This window comes from Ranitomeya variabilis, chromosome 4, assembly GCF_051348905.1.
Source record: "Ranitomeya variabilis isolate aRanVar5 chromosome 4, aRanVar5.hap1, whole genome shotgun sequence".
Lineage (NCBI taxonomy): Eukaryota > Metazoa > Chordata > Amphibia > Anura > Dendrobatidae > Ranitomeya > Ranitomeya variabilis.
In genome coordinates, this window is record NC_135235.1 from 603,656,357 (window position 1) to 603,674,759 (window position 18,403).

An 18,403-nucleotide genomic window follows, 5' to 3' on the forward strand; every position below is an offset into this window, starting at 1 on the left:
CCCACTCCTCCATGCAGATCTTCTCCAAGTTATCTAGGTTCTTTGGGTGTCTCATGTGGACTTTAATCTTGAGCTCCTTCCACACGTTTTCAATTGGGTTAAGGTCAGGAGACTGACTAGGCCACTGCAACACCTTGATTTTTGCCTCTTGAACCAGGCCTTGGTTTTCTTGGCTGTGTGCTTTGGGTCGTTGTCTTGTTGGAAGATGAAATGACGACCCATCTTAAGATCCTTGATGGAGGAGCGGAGGTTCTTGGCCAAAATCTCCAGGTAGGCCGTGCTATCCATCTTCCCATGGATGCGGACCAGATGGCCAGGCCCCTTGGCTGAGAAACAGCCCCACAGCATGATGCTGCCACCACCATGCTTGACTGTAGGGATGGTATTCTTGGGGTCGTATGCAGTGCCATCCAGTCTCCAAACGTCACGTGTGTGGTTGGCACCAAAGATCTCGATCTTGGTCTCATCAGACCAGAGAACCTTGAACCAGTCAGTCTCAGAGTCCTCCAAGTGATCATGAGCAAACTGTAGACGAGCCTTGACATGACGCTTTGAAAGTAAAGGTACCTTACGGGCTCGTCTGGAACGGAGACCATTGCGGTGGAGTACGTTACTTATGGTATTGACTGAAACCAATGTCCCCACTGCCATGAGATCTTCCCGGAGCTCCTTCCTTGTTGTCCTTGGGTTAGCCTTGACTCTTCGGACAAGCCTGGCCTCGGCACGGGAGGAAACTTTCAAAGGCTGTCCAGGCCGTGGAAGGCTAACAGTAGTTCCATAAGCCTTCCACTTCCGGATGATGCTCCCAACAGTGGAGACAGGTAGGCCCAACTCCTTGGAAAGGGTTTTGTACCCCTTGCCAGCCTTGTGACCCTCCACGATCTTGTCTCTGATGGCCTTGGAATGCTCCTTTGTCTTTCCCATGTTGACCATGTTTGAGTGCTGTTCACAAGTTTGGGGAGGGTCTTAAATAGTCAGAAAAGGCTGGAAAAAAAGATAATTAATCCAAACATGTGAAGCTCATTGTTCTTTGTGCCTGAACTACTTCTTAATACTTTAGGGGAACCAAACAGAATTCTGGTGGGTTGAGGGGTTGAATAATAACTGAACCTCTGAAAAAACTTTTCCCAATTTAAAAAAAAAAATAATCAAAGAAATAACATTCTTTTTTGCTGCAGTGCATTTCACACTTCCAGGCTGATCTACAGTCCAAATGTCACAATGCCAAGTTAATTCCAAATGTGTAAACCTGCTAAATCTGCAGGGGGTTGAATACTACTTGTAGGCACTGTATACATACCTACCCCTGCAGGTTTGCACCTTAGAGTGATAGCAACAACGGTCGACCATGCTGGGCATGCTACCCAATCGAGATCTCATTATTATCAACCTCCTGAGGAACCTTTTGATGGAGAAACGTGTTGAGGCAATGACAATAGCGTCATATGGTTAAGCACCTTTTTTGTGTTTAGCCCTATGTACCCGCCTGCACTATTATTAGTTATATGGTCCTTAATCATATTAAACCATTTATAAGGGTATCCTAGGGTTAGTCGATGAGGAGCGTGGGTGCCACTGTCACTATAACTCTAGGGCGACAACCTTTGTGGGTAGGCAGGTATATATCAATTAGGGTCTAATACATAGGGATAAATGGCCCTCAAGTGATTGACCTATTGCTTAGTAAGGTACTTTTGCTTTGCATTGTGCCAGCTTATGATTTGGGGGTGTCACCCTTTGGTAATTTGTGTTTCTTTTTTTTTTATGCATATCAATAAATATTAGAATTTTTAAGGGGTTATTGATTACCTACTCTGATGATAAGGATATCAGATCAGTGGAGAACCAACTATGGCTCTCCAACCGATCATCCGTTACCATAAACGGTGCACGGAGCGGAAAACCACCATCCGAACATACTTTTTATTGGCCACTCCCGGGTACTACAGATCAGCTCCTAATATTTTAAGATGAGCTGATTTTCAATATCCAGGGGGTGCTGGATCCCACCAATATATGGATGATGTATCGTAGGATAGGTCATCAATATAAGTGTAGTTTGAGGACACCTTTATCTTCTACGGGTAAGTGTTGAGAGAATGCTCAGTGTCATGAAGTGCATAAAAGGAGAAAAATGTGAGCCATCTAATCTACATCATCGACAGTACATTGAGCATGCTTGGCATCATGTACCTTGGTCACGGTGCAGCAAGGGGGAGAAAGTGAGCTGTCATTAGGAATCTACCCCTGAGAACAATAACAAGTCCTTTCGTAATGATCAGACTGAGCAACATTTGTGATTTAATATTCATTATTAAACATTACAAGGACATGGATTCCATTCTCCACAAAGAGGAAATAAAAAACAGAGCAGCCGAAGAGCCCCGAACACGTCTGACCAACGCGAACACGTGTGACACATATTGCATATATTGATGATAACAGTCCCGTCACGAGACGCTCTCTCCCTCCACGTTATTGGCTACAAGGGTCTCCTCATTTCCAGCTCCGCTCTGCTGTCCAAAGGACGAGTCCACGTTCTTCGGAGGATGTAGGACCACACATCATGGGACTTAAAAACAACCAGAAATTGAACTTTTCACATTAAATAAATGAAATTCACTCGATTGTTGTCAGAAAACCACTCTGTAGTTGCTGGTGTGACGCCAGACTTCACATGTTATCACTTACTGCTGTGTACATCCACAACATATGCCCCAAGGTGCCTCGCGTGTCAGTGGCCAAACACATGCCCGTGATTCACTGGAACTATTGAAATCAATGCGACATGGGGAGCCCTGTGCATTGGGACGTTGTGGCTCCTCTGGGAGGCAGGACAGGACTTCTCCACTGCAGGCTTCTACATTGTAGATTAAAGTCTTGGCCCCATTCACGAGTTCCACCTGAGGCCCTCGATATGCAACGAAAAATGCAGCAATTGGATATCGTCTATCTGGTCTTCGTTGTGTGTGCATTGTGACTGCAGACATTAAACGATTTCTTAACATCACCTCACAAGGAAACAGAAAACACCACATATGTCTGCGGCCATGTTGGCGACACATTGTAACGACTCACTTCGCAGTTTTTATATTCTTTATATATAGATTATGTAAAATAAAATTTGAATGGCTATGTAAAAAAATAAATCTTTTGTTACCTCGGCTGCGAGAACTGAAATCTGATGATCTTCAGGGAATTTGGTACCACTTGTCTACTTTGTGACTGTTGGCCCCACCTCATCATCCTCTAGGTCAGGGGTGTCAAACTGCATTCCTCGAGGGCCTCAAACCATGCGTTTTTTCAAGATTTCCTTCTCATTGCACAAGGTGCTGGAATCATTCTGTGCAGGTGATTAAATGATCACCTGTGCAATACAAGGAAATCCTGAAAACATGACCTGTTTGCAGCCCTTGAGGAATGCAGTTTGACACCCCTGCTCTAGGTGACCTCTGGCCCTTGAGGTGACTATGGGCTCTGTTTCTCCATCCTTTTTGTGACCTGTGAAAACTGCCCCTTAGTTTCCTTTGAAACAACTTACAATACAACTTACGGTATATATCTGCTCTTTGGCCGCCATTAGTTCAGACTTGACTGTGTGACAACTGGGGCCCCTCTGTGTAACCACCGATTCCCCCTTCCCTATTATTAGTCTCAAATCCTCTACCTTCAGCTGGTTTCCTGCTTGACCACTGACACTTCCACTGTGACCATTAATTCTGCCCCTACCCCTTCATTTTCTGTGTAAATGCTAGCCCTCTCATATCACCTTTGTGTGAGACCATTAAAGGTACCTTCACACTAAGCGACGCTGCAGCGATATCGACAACGATGCCGATCGCTGCAGCGTCGCTGTGTGGTCGCTGGAGAGCTGTCACACAGACAGCTCTCCAGCGACCAATGATGCCGAAGTCCCCGGGTAACCAGGGTAAACATCGGGTTGCTAAGCGCAGGGCCGCGCTTAGGAACCCGATGTTTACCCTGGTTACCAGTGTAAATGTAAAAAAAACAAACACTACATACTTACATTCGCGTCCCCCGGCATCCGCTTCCCTGTAAGCGCCGGCAGTAGCAGGGCACAGCGGTGACGTCACCGCTGTGCTTTGCTTTCCGGCCGGCACTGACACAGTCAGTGCAGGAAGCTCTGAGCAGCAGCGCGGACGCCGGGGGACGTGACAGACATCAGAGGGTGAGTATGTACTGTTTTTTTTTTACTTTTACAATGGTAACCAGGGTAAATATCGGGTTACTAAGCGCGGCCCTGCGCTTGGTAACCCGATATTTACCCTGGTTACCATTGTAAAACATCGCTGACATCGTTGCTTTTGCTGTCAAACACGATACACGCCGATCTGACGACCAAATAAAGTTCTGAACTTTCAGCAACGACCAGCGATATCACAGCAGGATCCAGATCGCTGCTGCGTGTCAAACACAACGATATCGCTATCCAGGACGCTGCAACGTCACGGATCGCTGTCGTTATCGCTGCAAAGTCGTTTAGTGTGAAGGTACCTTAATACCTTTTGTATACTCTCTCAGACCACAGACATCTCTTCTTTCTTCCGCATGATCAGTAGCCCTTGGTCTTTCTACTTATCTTGCCCCTCACTGGCTTGCTTTGGTTTTGTGTGCAGGACACCCTGGGGAGTTGGTCAGTTGCTTTGTACTTCATGGCTTGGATACAGACTCCTTTTAAGAATTTCATGGTCACCTTTGAGAAGTAGCCACATTTGACTAGTTCCATATTCTGTAAACATGGAACCGTCCTCCTGCTTTACTTACCATGCACTGACCTTAGTCAGGGTCAAGACAAGGGTAGGTGGAATAGGTGTGCGATTAGGTGGATGTTTTATTTGCACAGGCAATTGTACGCTGGTAAAGCTGTAGATATGGGTAGCTAGTGAGAACTGGCCGATAATGAGCCCAAGGAGTATTCACAAGAGCACTCGATTCTGATCACTGGGATGCCAGCGATTTGCTAAAATGTTTGTTCGTTGGTTTATTGTGTCTTACATGCAGCCTTGAAGATTATGGTTGATGCCCCAAGTAAATAGGAATGTGCTGCCATTCGCCCCCATACAGTTTACATTGTCGATTGCTGCTCATCATGGACAGAAATCTGTCCGTGTAAGTCTACACCAAAAAAGGGTATAACAATGGTATTGTGAGTGCAGCTCTAAATGTGACTAGAGTATAAGATATGATGTAAGAGCAGAACTGTGATTGCAGCCCTGGATATGACTGATGTAGGGCAGCTTGGTTGCTCAGTGGTTAGCGTTGTATCTTTGCAGCGCTGGAGTCCTGGGTTCAAATCCCACCAAGAACAACATCTGCAAAGGGTTTGTGTGGTCTCCCCGTGTTTGCTTGGGTTTCCTCTCACAGTCAAAAGCCATTTTGATATGGAATTTACATTGTGAGCCCTAATGGGGATAGTGCTGATGGCAAATAAATTAATATAAAGGCTCATTTAGACGAGCCGATAATCGGGAATTAATGCTTGTTTGCCAATTTATCGGCTTGTATCAAGATGCCAACACACAATGAATGAGCAAATATTCATTGGGTGATTGGATCGCTCATGCCAGCAATAAAATCGTTATGTGTAAACAGGGAATGTGCTGCCTATGACATTCAATGCACTCATATTGTTTTGTGTGCATAGAAGTCTGGAGTGACTCCCTGATGAAGCAACGTGTGAAACGCGCGTTGGAGTGTGGGGTGGCAGCGCCAGCACATGCAGCATGAACTCAGGTTAGTACTATTTCCTTTTACTCTTATTGAGATATACCTTTATATCACCGTACATTGCACTATGCACTTTTCTTGCCGGCAACGTTGTATATAATGATTATTGACTATACCTAAAATATGAACTTCTAAGATAATATTGTAATGATTATCATTAAATAATACATATATATATATATATATATATATATATATATATATATATATATATATATATATATATATATATATATATATATATATATATCTCCGTGTACTGCACTTTATACTGTTGAAATTATGCTTGATTCATTGGTTACACTCTTATTTGTTCATACTGTGGAGTTTTATTTTCCAATATTTATATATTATATATACTGATCACAAATAGTGCTGTATGTGCTGACTTGCTCCCCTTGGTTTTTGTTATATGTTTTCTTTTTATCATGTCCTGTCAAATGTTTTTTAAATATTTTTGTCCTTATTGGTGTTTCTACCTAATTAAATGAAGTCTGGTTGACCTGTCTGAATAAGCCATCAATCGACCACCGATCGGCTTGGTTGAAGCCGGTTGGCGATCATTTAACGACCGCGGTCGGCAAGTGAAAATGCTTAAGACATGACGTAACAATGGTAGGTAAGGATCACAAGAGCGTATATTCTCTCATCAGAGAGAATCAGGTCGACTATGTCAATCACACTCTGATCAGGGTGTGATCATAGTGTGATCCAATTTTCTCGGATGAGGAGAAAATAAGGAAACAAAAACTTCTCCATCTTCTCTATTCTGACAGTCCGTTAAAATTGCACTACATTCAGATGTCATCCGAGTACAGTCTGATATTTTCCACAGACTCATTAACTTGCATGGCCGAGTGGGATCGAGTATCGGATCAAACTCAGGCATGCTGCGATTTTTTTGGACATTTGCACGGTCCCACAGAATAACATTGGTCAGCGTGCAAACCAATGTTTTGTTGGATTGCACTTGGACCAAAAATACGGCCAGTATTGTGAGTGCAGCAATGGAGGATATGAAAGTAGTTGAGTGTATGGTAAGTAAAGCAGAGGATTTCATCACATGTAGGTCATCATATCTGGTGCTGAGAAGTGCCAGAATTTTAGAACATCTGGTTGTCTACATGTCCCAAGATTTCCTATAGCAGTGCTCACTGCACGGGGCGATTTTCATGTTGCTGGCACTTGGTGGTTGCCACTTATGGATGTGCCTGTCCTTCAGAAAACTAGAACTAATGAGAAGATTTTTGTGTGCTTTGTGTAAGAGATCTCTCTACTCATTACATAGAGATAGAGGTGGATAAGGAGGCAGGTGGTCTCTTCCAGGAAGTCTCTATCATCATTACCCAGAGAGCACCGCACATCCATAGGCAGGGGCCAAGAGGTGGAGAAGGTGGGACTGTACTTGTCACTGGAATCATTTAAAATTTTAGAAAATTAAAGGAGTTAGTTTGAGAGCCGCAGAACCCACTGTACAATAGCAGCACAAGGGCCCCAGCGTAATGGGTGAGACGTCGGGGGCCACTCTTAGCAGTCATTCCTTACGAAAGAACATAGAGGCACAAATGAAGGGGACTATTATTTAAAGTGCTGCGGCTCCAGCTCCTCGAGCCGACAGTGTGCAAATAATGAGAAAAAGAAAAACATCCCTAGATATGAAGGACTCGTGCAGCTACAGATGTAGAAAACATGACGAGGACCCTCAGCTCTAGAACACACGGGCTCTAGAACATTCCACTAGAAATGCTGAACGATAGTAACAGCAGGAGAAAGAGCAATGCACAGTACAATCTCCTACCAGTGACGACAACTGGTGGAACTCACCATGAGTGAGCTTGAAAGACAGCGGAGGAGCTCAGCCATGTGCTCCCCAGAAATGTGGTGTCCACTAACCACAGTGAGATGTTTCAATAACAGATCCCTTCACCATGAATGAACGCAGTGTATACAATGACATAAAGAGCAGGACATCTTAACTAGGGTATTTTTGGTCACAATGGCTTTCAAGAAAGAAGTTCAGTAAAGGAGATCAAATCAGTCAGAGTTGTCAGTGCCATCTCCAGCATGGTGCAGACCAGCCATCAGTCAGTGTGAGAGGAGGCCATGCAGAAGCTCATGGTGCATGTATGAACATTCCTGCCTGTGTCACATCCGGGGCTCGTGTGTGTGTGAACGTCCACCTCCACCTGGTAACACATGGACCTCTGGTGAAATATGGTTGTCCATCTTGACAGGCTCCATATTCCCCCGGCTACTTCCAGTAATCCCTTCTGAAGAGTAAATGCAGTTGTGTCCTAGGAACCGTGAAGAAGTCGCAAGAGCGACGCTCTCGAGGTGATTCTTTTCTGTTCTGTGAAGGGTCTCCCTTTGTTTTCGATGACCACTATTAGTTATGTTAAATTTTGGGCTCATGGTGCCCAGCAACTGTTTGGAGGGACAAGAATCTAAGCCATCAAGCAGCTGACCCTCATCATCTGTGTCTGCATCTATGTACTTATTTACATTAGCATCATGAAAAGTGAAAGCTATTGCCATGTGTTTTTCAGGAGACCTGGAAGGCGTTCTTGCACTAGCCGTTGTGTACTGAGACGTTTCAGGACTACGAATGGACTGCTCAGAGAAGTAAGTGCTATCTAACTTTCCCTGCCCCAGTCTGTGCTCGGAAGGGGTCATTATGTTCGGTGCAGGTACTAATGTCCGCGTGTCACCTTCCAAAAAATTGACCTTCAAAGATCTTAGCATGAGAGGGTTTTTCATTTTAACCAGACTTTTTGGACTTTCTAAAATATATGCCGAATGGCGATTCCTCTCAGCCCTTGGACTGATTTGAGTGAAGCTTTCACCACTGATATCCATGGACAGTGGCCGATCACTAGGTGTGTCTTGTCCTGAATTTATGTTTGTTTTGTATGGCAAAATTGCCATTGGACTGTGTGAAAACCTGCTAGATTCTGGAAAGTCAGCAGTGCAACTTATAAAGCTGTCTATGCTGGACATGCTCCTCATATCAATTATGCCCTCCTTGTGAGTGGTGAGCAGTGGTATAGGTGGGCAAGGGATGTGTCCCATTTCCAGCTCTTCTGCCTTTTTTCCAGACTGGTTGGAGTCTTTGGAGTTGAGGACTGGTTGGGACTGAGTTTTTGCCATTTTGTTGTAGATATCCTCCAACTGCTGAACATTGAGATGTTGTGGACTGGAACAAGAGCGGGTCTTTTCTGGAGAGCCTTGTTCTTTTGCATCAAAAGACTTGTTAGAACTTGTTTCGGATAGGGTTCTCTTTGTCCATTTCCACTTGCTGGGGGATAAATGGTTATCCTGCACCTTCTCTTTCTTTCCTGTATCATCTTCAGTCTTTTCAACCACTACATCCATTAGTTCTATGCTGCGGGCAAAGGCATCTTTCATGTTCATGGAAACGATGCTGCCATTGCGCTTCGCCCTTTCCAGAGCTTCTCGGCGTTTAATGGCTTTTTCCTGACGTTTCTGTTCTTTGTAGAACTCTGAGAAATTATTTACAATGATGGGAATTGGAAGGGCAATCACCAGCACACCGGCAATGCAACACAACCCGCCAACTATCTTACCCAGCAGAGTTTTTGGGTAGATGTCACCATAGCCCACTGTGGTCATGGTGATAGTAGCCCACCAGAAAGATGCTGGGATGCTTTTGAATTTTGTATCATCCTCGTCCTTTTCTGCAAAGAAAACCAAACTAGAAAAGATCATGATTCCCATAGCTAAGAACAGAATGAGAAGCCCAAGTTCGTTGTAGCTCCTTCGTAATGTGAACCCTAACGACTGTAGCCCCGTTGAATGTCTGGCCAGTTTCAGAATTCGCAGTATCCTCATGATGCGGAAAATTTGGACCACCCGTCTCACATTCTGGAACTGAAGTACACTTTTGTTTGATTCTGTGAGAAATATTGTGACATAGTACGGGAGGATTGCTAAAAGGTCAATGACATTAAGTGGTCCCTTAAAAAACTTCCATTTGTTAGGCGACGACAGAAATCTCAGCAAGTACTCCATTGTAAACCAAGCGATACAGACTGCTTCCACATGTGCCAACTGGGGGTTGTCTGTCGTTTGCCCAAACTCATCGATACCTTGTAGATCTGGAAGGGTGTTTAGTGACAAGGCAATTGTAGATAAGACGATGAATAGGATAGAAATGATTGCCAATATCTGCAACAAAAACAGAGAAGATTAGTCACAATTTGTTTTAGTAAATTGAACACCGTATGAACTGATGACTAAAGGGATGGACGAGCATATGAACCAATGATTGCATGAACTAACAAGCGTATAAACTGACGAGTATGTGAACTGGAAAAGCAAGTAAGCAGATGAGTGTGTGAACTAATGGATGTCTGAACTTATTGTGACAGTAGGAAGAGCAGAACATATGAACTGATAACTAGCAATATATGGGTTTATGTACTGATAAATGTCAGAAGTGTCAGGCATATGAGCAACTTAATGTATAAACATATTGTGTGAACAGAAAATTGTTAAGAAATTATTGACTGTTGGATCTGACAGGAGTATGAGCAAAAGACTGTTGGAGCTGAAGGGTGTATGAACTCAAGTTGGAATTGCTCGGTGTATGAACTCAAATCTGTTGGAATTGCTGGGTGTATGAACTGATATCTGTTGGACTTGATGGGTGTATGAACTTATTTCTGTTGGAAGTGATTGATGTATTAATTGATATCTGTTGGCACTTGTAAGTGTATGAGCTGATGACTGTTACAACTGACAGGTGTACAAGATGATATCTTTTGGTACTGGTGGGTGTAGGAACTAATCTTTTGAAACTTATGGGTGTATGAGCTGATGATTGATGGAACTTATGGGTGTATGAGCTGATGATTGTTGGAACTTATGGGTGTATGAGCTGATGATTGTTGGAACTTATGGGTGTATGAGCTGATGATTGTTGGAACTTATGGGTGTATGAGCTGATGATTGATGGAACTTATGGGTGTATGAGCTGATGATTGTTGGAACTTATGGGTGTATGAGCTGATGATTGTTGGAACTTATGGGTGTATGAGCTGATGATTGATGGAACTTATGGGTGTATGAGCTGATGATTGTTGGAACGTATGGGTGTATGAGCTGATGATTGATGGAACTTATGGGTGTATGAGCTGATGATTGTTGGAACTTATTGGTGTATGAGCTGATGATTAATGGAACTTATGGGTGTATGAGCTGATGATTAATGGAACTTATGGGTGTATGAGCTGATGATTGTTGGAACTTATGGGTGTATGACCTGATGATTGTTGGAACTTATGGGTGTATGAGCTGATGATTGTTGGAACTTATGGGTGTATGAGCTGATAATTGTTAGAACTTATGGGTGTGTGAACTGATATCTGTTGAAATTGAGGAATGTATGAACTGATTATCTGTTGGTTCAGATGCGTGTATGAACTAATGACTGTTCGAACTGAAGGACGTATGAATAGATGACTGTTAGAAATGAAGAGTGTTTGGAAATTATGACTGTTGCAACCGATGAGTGTATGAACTGATAACTGTTGCTACTGACAGGTGTATGAAGTTATGACTGTATGAACTGATGGATGTATAAAGTGATAACTGTTGCAACCGATTGGTGTATGAACCAGGGCTGTGGAGTCGGAGTCGCAGTCATGGAGTCGGAACCCATTGGAGTCGGTGTCATGGAAATTGAGGAGTCGGAGTTGGAGGTTTGGCTTACCGACTCCACAGCCCTGGTATGAACTGGTGACTGTTGCAACCAAAGGGGGTATGAAGAGATGACTATTAAAACTAGATGGTGTATGAACTGAAGAGTACTGGAAATGAAGTGTGCATGAACTGAATGGTGTTGAAACTGAAGGGTGTTTGAAATTGATGACTGTTGCAGCCGATGGGTGATACTGTTGCTACTGACAGGTGCATTAACTGACGACAGGTGTATGAAGTGATCAGTGTATAAACTTATAACTACACAATTGAAAAGAGGGACTGTAAGGAAAGCACACCATCAGCCTCTGGGCTAGTAAAATCACTCTACTAGCAACCCTCCCCCCCCCACACACACACCACACACACACCACACACACACCACACACACACACACACACACACACACACACAGACAGACAGACACACACACAGACAGACAGACACACACACACCAAATTTCTCAGCTATTTTCTGGTCAGAGTTCAGCTAATACCTTATTATTGTTAATGAGACTACCTCTCCCACATCAATCTTACATGATGAACCACCATAGGAGACCAGGGATCTTTAGACTTGATCATGTTATTTTTGTTCCCCGTGGTGGACATTAATTATAAAATGCCTACATGTGACTGAAAACTAACATATTCAGGTCATGGAGTGGACAGGTGTGAGCTACTCTGCTCTCTGCAGGAGCACAGTAAATATTACACCTATATCATGTCTGCAAGTGATTAATCAAATGGGGTGGGGTGGGGGTCACTGTACAACCTTGTGAACAAGCATGTGGGGCCTTCAATGCAAGGGAAGCATGTGTGTTCTGGGCACTCCTAGTCTCCATTTATGTAAGCCCTGTATTGGCAGCTTATAACAGCAACTTGTCTAACCCATATTCAAATACCCTATTAGGAGGTGTTCCTTGGGTCAGGATCCTCATCCCTTGGTCAGTGAAGGCATAAAGACTGTCTCCCTCTCTGGTGGACTTGTCCTGTTCTGCATCACACACAACTCATTGCACACTTCAGTTCTCCTATGGTGGCGCTGCAGGGAAACAAAACATTTCTTGCCATTTTTTCCCCAAAGATTGCAGCCAACCATGCGAAGGTCCAGGGGGAATAGTTTGTAATCAGCTAAATACCATTTTAACAAGTAGCCAAGTAGAGAACATTTTATAATCTTGCCTAGGTGTGCCACCACCTCTCCACAGGTCCATGTTCAGCAAAGGTCACAGCTGCCTATCTACCTCTAGCAATTACTAAAGCAAGCTGACACAATAAGGAGCAATTTTCAGGTTTCCCCCATAGAAGCAAAAGCAGAAAAATAGAGCACGAATCTCCCAAACAACATAATGTATAAAAAATTCATTTATTGAAAAAATCAGATAAAAGGTATTCAACATTTATATGTACATAGTAAGTGCATCAAGAGGCTTAAGCAGAGGAGATCTGAAGGTAAGCAGAGACTCGGGGAGGACAACACCATGTACCCCAGGGAAGCAAACATCCAAAGCCAAATCTGTACAAAGGCCCACTGGCTTTTAACAATCAAGGGAAATTTACAGTACATCTACTATATAATTGTCTAAGGGTCACTTCCGTGTTTCTGTCTGTCTGTCTGTAACGGAAATCCCAAGTCGCTGATTGGTCGCGGCAAAACAGCCACGACCAATCAGCGACGGGCACAGTCCGGCGGCAAAATGGCTGCTCCTTCCTCCCCGCAGTCAGTGCCCGCTCCATACTCCCCTCCAGTCAGCCCTCACACAGGGCTAATGGCAGCGTTAACGGACCGCGTTATGCCGCGGTGTAACGCACTCCGTTAACGCAGCTATTAACCCTGTGTGACCAACTTTTTACTATTGATGCTGCGTATGCAGCATCAATAGTAAAAAGATCTAATGTTACAAATAATAATAATAAAAAAAGGTTATTCTCACCTGTCCTCGGCAGTGCAAGCGGCAGGTTCCGGTGCCAAGGATGCTATGCGAGAAGGACCTGCCATGTCCTGCGCTCATACTAACTCTGGGACCGGAAGCTGCCGCGTGCACCACACACAGGCACCAGGACTTCAAGGGGCCTTCGGAAGATGAGTATGTTTACTTTTTATTTTAAGTCTTTTTTAACCACGCATATAGTGCCCACATTGCTATATACTAGGTGGGCTGTGTTACATACTGCGTGGGCTCTGTTATATACTACATCTCTGTGCTATATACTATGTAGCTGGGAAATATACAACGTGACTGTGCAATATACAACGTGACTGTCCAATATACTACGTGGCTGTGCAATATACTACGTGCTCTGTGTTATATACTATGTAGCTGTGCAATATACTATGTGGCTGTGTCGGTTCTGTTATATACTACGTCGACTGTGCAATATACTACGTGGCTCTGTTATATACTATGTAGCTATGCAATATACTACGTGCCTCTACAATATACTACGTGGCTATGTTATATACTACGTGGCTCTGCTACATACTACGTGGCTGACCAATATACTATATACTACATAGCTGTGCAATACACTACATAGCTGTGCAATACACTATGTAGCTGTGCAATACACTAAGTGACTGTGTTATACTACGTGGCTGTGCAATATACTACGTGCCTGTGCAATATACTACGTGGCTCTACAATATACTACGTGGCTGACCAATATACTACGTGCCTGTGCAATACACTACGTAGCTGTGCAATACACTATATGGCTATGTTATATACTACATGGCTGTGTTATATACTACGTAGCTCTGCTATATACTACGTACGCTGTGTTACATACTACGTAGCTCTGTTATATACTACGTAGCTATGTTATATACTACGTCGGTTGTGTTATATACTACGTCACTGTGCAATATAGTACGTAGCCTGTGCTATATACTACCTACATTTTCTAGAATACCCGATACGTTAGAATCGGGCCACCATCTAGTCAGTAATATAAGCCCAGTGAGCCCTAGAATAGTTTCAACATGGTTCCAAGGATATATGCTTACCCATTATAGTCAGAGGAATGTCCCCACCTCGCCCCGCAGCCCCATAAAGAAAGATTAGCAACATATAAAATAATAAAAAATGATGGAGACAAGACTCCTTATAGAGAGGCTACTGAAATATTATATTGAGACCAAAATCAATCCATTTTACAAAGGACGGAAAAGTGATAGATATCACACATAAACGCCAAGTCACAAGAAGGGAACAAAGCTCAATTTTTCATTGTGTCCTTTCGGGGCAATGGTATCGAGGATAACAATCCATTTACATTCGCGTTGTGCCAATATTTTAGCCAGATTGCCAGCCCTGATCCCTCCATGTATTTTGTCGATGCCTCGCACCTTTGAGCCACTAGGGTCAGAACCGTGACACAGCCGAAAGTGTTTCGGCAATGTTTTCAAAATGGATATATCTGTTGCTTCTTTCGCAGCCACAATGTCCCGTACATGTTTGCGTGTCCTAACCTTCAGTTCTCTAGTGGTGAGACCCAGATAGAAGAGGCAGCAGGGGCAAGTAGCGTAATATACCACAAAAGTGGTGTTACATGAAATAAATTCACGGATTTTAAACTCCCTGCTCCCATCAGATGCCCTAAAGGTCCCACATCTCAAGATGTTCGGGCACATGACACAGGGATAACAGCCCTGTCTGGGACCACCCATATTGAAATAATTTTTCTTTTTGGCCACATAGTAGCTCCTCCCTAGATCATCTTTTTTCCTCTGCGCTGTGTCATTAGAGGAAATTTTGTTAGGTGTGGTGCCAGCGTCGCGTCAGTGTGCAAAATGGAACAATGTTTATTTAGTATCTCATGGATCTGACCCCAGCGACAGTTAGAGGTGGAAATGAATCTGACCTCAGCTCCATCATCAGTTTTAGATTTCTTAGATTGCATCAACAAAACTTCCCTTCGTGATGACTTAGCCCGTCTATATCCTGCCCTGATGCACCAACGACTGTAACCCCTGGCCCTAAAACGCTCTGTGAGGATATCGGACTGCCTCTCGAAACGGGTCTCAGTAGAGCACACCTGCCTGGTCCTCAAGAATTGTCCAACTGGGATGGCCTTAATCACCGAATAGTTATGTGCCGAGGAGGCATGCGACAAAGAGTTCACAGATGTCTCTTTCCGAAATAAGTCGGTCTCAATGGAGCCATCCTTAGCAACATACAAAGTAATATCCAAAAAATCAATTTGGTTCGAGTGCCATGTATATGTAAATTTCAAGTTAAAGGTGTTATCATTGAGGTTCTGCATAAATTTGGTTAGGCTGGTCTCGTCACCATTCCAAATCATCAGGACATCGTCAATGTAGTGAAACCAGCCCACCACTGGGTCCGAGGCATGTGCCCCATCGTCCTGGAAGATAGATCTCTCCCAGTACCCCATAGAAGGTGGTTTCTCACCTCTATCAGTTGCTCATGACTAGACTTGTCACCTCCAGCCGTGTGATGAAGACTTCTTAGATCTATGAACATGAACTGAAGGCCTCATTATCCTGCAGCTTGTGGAATCTCTGCCCTTAAAGCTTCATTGTCACTTACACCTATAAGTAGAAAGATCACAATGATCTTCTTATCCCAGGAGTGGCGTCAATGCTGCTATATTCTGCCTCCTGTGCCGGGGATCTCATTTATCACTGGTCTGTATTACAGTCTTGGTGATCCGATTATCCCCCAAATACAAGTCAACTGGAGTCTTACTTCATTAGGGGCTACAAGCAAAAAATAGCAACTGCCGCTGTGTCAAATCTCTAGGACATATTTTTCCAGGTGCATGTTCACGTCACATTTTAAGTTCATGTTTAGCGTTTATGCAGAGAAGATTAATGTCTTCATAAGGCTCCATTAGTCAGATGAAGGCCAAAGAGTGCTCCTGGCATATACGTTAATCGGATGCCAAATGATCAATGTGAATATAGCCTAAGATTTTCCATCTCGAGCAAAGTCATAATAACTGCCTAAGAGAATGCCACTTCATCCAAGCTGTGGACACTATTCCCACCAATGTCCTCCTCTTGGGGCTCAGACCTCCACACTTTTTGACTAGGAGTCATTGGGATTTAATACATGTACGTGTAAATAAAACAAAAAGATCACACATTAGGCAGGAAAATTGCTCGTTCTCATCCCAACAGCAAACATACAGATCTGGCAAAAATTAAGAGACCACCACATCAAAACCCTGTCATGGGCAGCCCAATCTCCAGATCTGAGCCCCATTGAAAACCTCTGGAATGTAATGGGGATAATGGATAGTCAAACGCCATCAAACAAAGAACTGCTTACATTTGTGCACCAGAAGCAGTGTGAAAGACTGGTGGAAAGCATGCCAAGACGCATGAAAGCTGTGATTAAAAATCATGGTTATTCCACAAAATATTGATTTCTGAACTCTTCCTGAGTTAAAACATAAGTATTATTGTTTCTAAATGATTATGAACTTGTTTTCATTGCATTATTTTAGGTCCAACAGCACTGAGGTTTTTTTTTGTAGTTTTGACCATTTCTCCTTTTCAGAAAAAAAATACAAAATTTATTTGGAAATTCGGAGATATGTTGTCAGAAGTTTATAGAATAAAAGATCAATTTACATTTTACTCAAAAATGTACCTATAAAGAGAAAAATCAGACAAACTGAAAATTTTGTAGTGGTCTCTTAATGTTTGCCAGAGCTGTATGTTGCTCCTACAAATGTCTTAGAAGTACCCCACAAAAGTGTAGGATATGCTGTGCGCTAGTCATTTGCTGGACGTCCAGCCTCATCACTGAATACTTGGCTTTTCCGAGACCTCGCTGAACTGTCCACATACGCACAAGGCCCATAATCTGCTTTACCCGATGAAGCAGCCAGATGGCTCTGGCACCTCTTCTATTGTCAAGACACCAACGCAAAAAAAAAAAAATAGATGTGACCATGAGTCTGCCATTCATGATCACCGTACATATAATGTCTAAGTACAGAAGACGAGGAGAAGGAGAGGTCACTCACAATGCATCCCCAAAACAACCCGCATTAATCTGCTCCAATCAGGGCCAGACATCCTCATAAATGTAGTCACCAAAGACTAGTACTGACAGGTATGGGTCGTCCTCACCACACAGAGACTTTTTCCAGTGTCATGGTAGTCAGTTGTTAACACCGCTTTTGCCAGGACACGTGTCAGAACAGGCTGTTGTGAGGCACACGTCCCAGGTAGGAGCTGTTCCCCACAACACAGTGTGTGTGATATCCAGCGTTGATTTGGGCTATATTGAATTTTCCTAAATAATCTGTCTCCCACCCATGAGCTACAGGGGATGGCGCTGGGACCTTTTCTCCAGTAGCCTCAGCAGTTCCTTTGGCCCGGTTGCTCTGAAGAGCTCATTTTGCTGCTCAGCAGAGGACAGCTAAGGGTAAGTGTAATAGGATTGCAGTTGCTATATAGAGCCATGTAAGCCAGGAAGTGATCCCAGGGAAACAAAACCTTGCCCAGCAGCCGGATGTGGTCAACTCTGTAGATTTTTCTTTCTTAATACGAGACCGCACTTTCCACAGCATCACCACACATAAATCACAATTCTAGTGTCTGGCACAAAGTCAGAGGATGCACACCTGCCAGCATGAGATCTGAAGCCAATGCTACTACACTAAATATCAGCACCGGGCCAGGTCTGACTCCTCCATCACAGGAGAGACGACAGCTAAAGGTGTCAAGTACTAATAAGTAAGAAGTTTCCGTCCTAAGGAGTCACTGAGGCTACAGAAACAATCTTCTCATTCCCTCAGAGAGATATATTAATAGCGGTTCTAGTGTCGATACGAGACAATCCCTGTTCAGATTATGATGGTTGTCTATGTTTTGTGGGTATCCTGGGAAAGCTCCTAACATACATACCCATGGGGCACCATTTGTCAAATGAAGGCCACAAGGGTGTACTTTTACT

At 43.6% G+C, this 18,403-nt stretch overlaps 1 protein-coding gene across 1 annotated transcript in view; it reads right to left on the reverse strand.

Annotated features, from left to right (window-relative positions):
- Positions 1-6,004: 6,004 nt before the first annotated feature.
- Positions 6,005-18,403, reverse strand: part of KCNB1 (potassium voltage-gated channel subfamily B member 1) — a 152,930-nt gene continuing 140,531 nt past the window's right edge. The window contains exon 3 of the mRNA XM_077253303.1: positions 6,005-9,933. Coding sequence (XP_077109418.1) covers positions 7,894-9,933 — 2,040 coding nt within the window. The 3' untranslated portion in view covers positions 6,005-7,893. The remainder of the gene's footprint in view (positions 9,934-18,403) is intronic.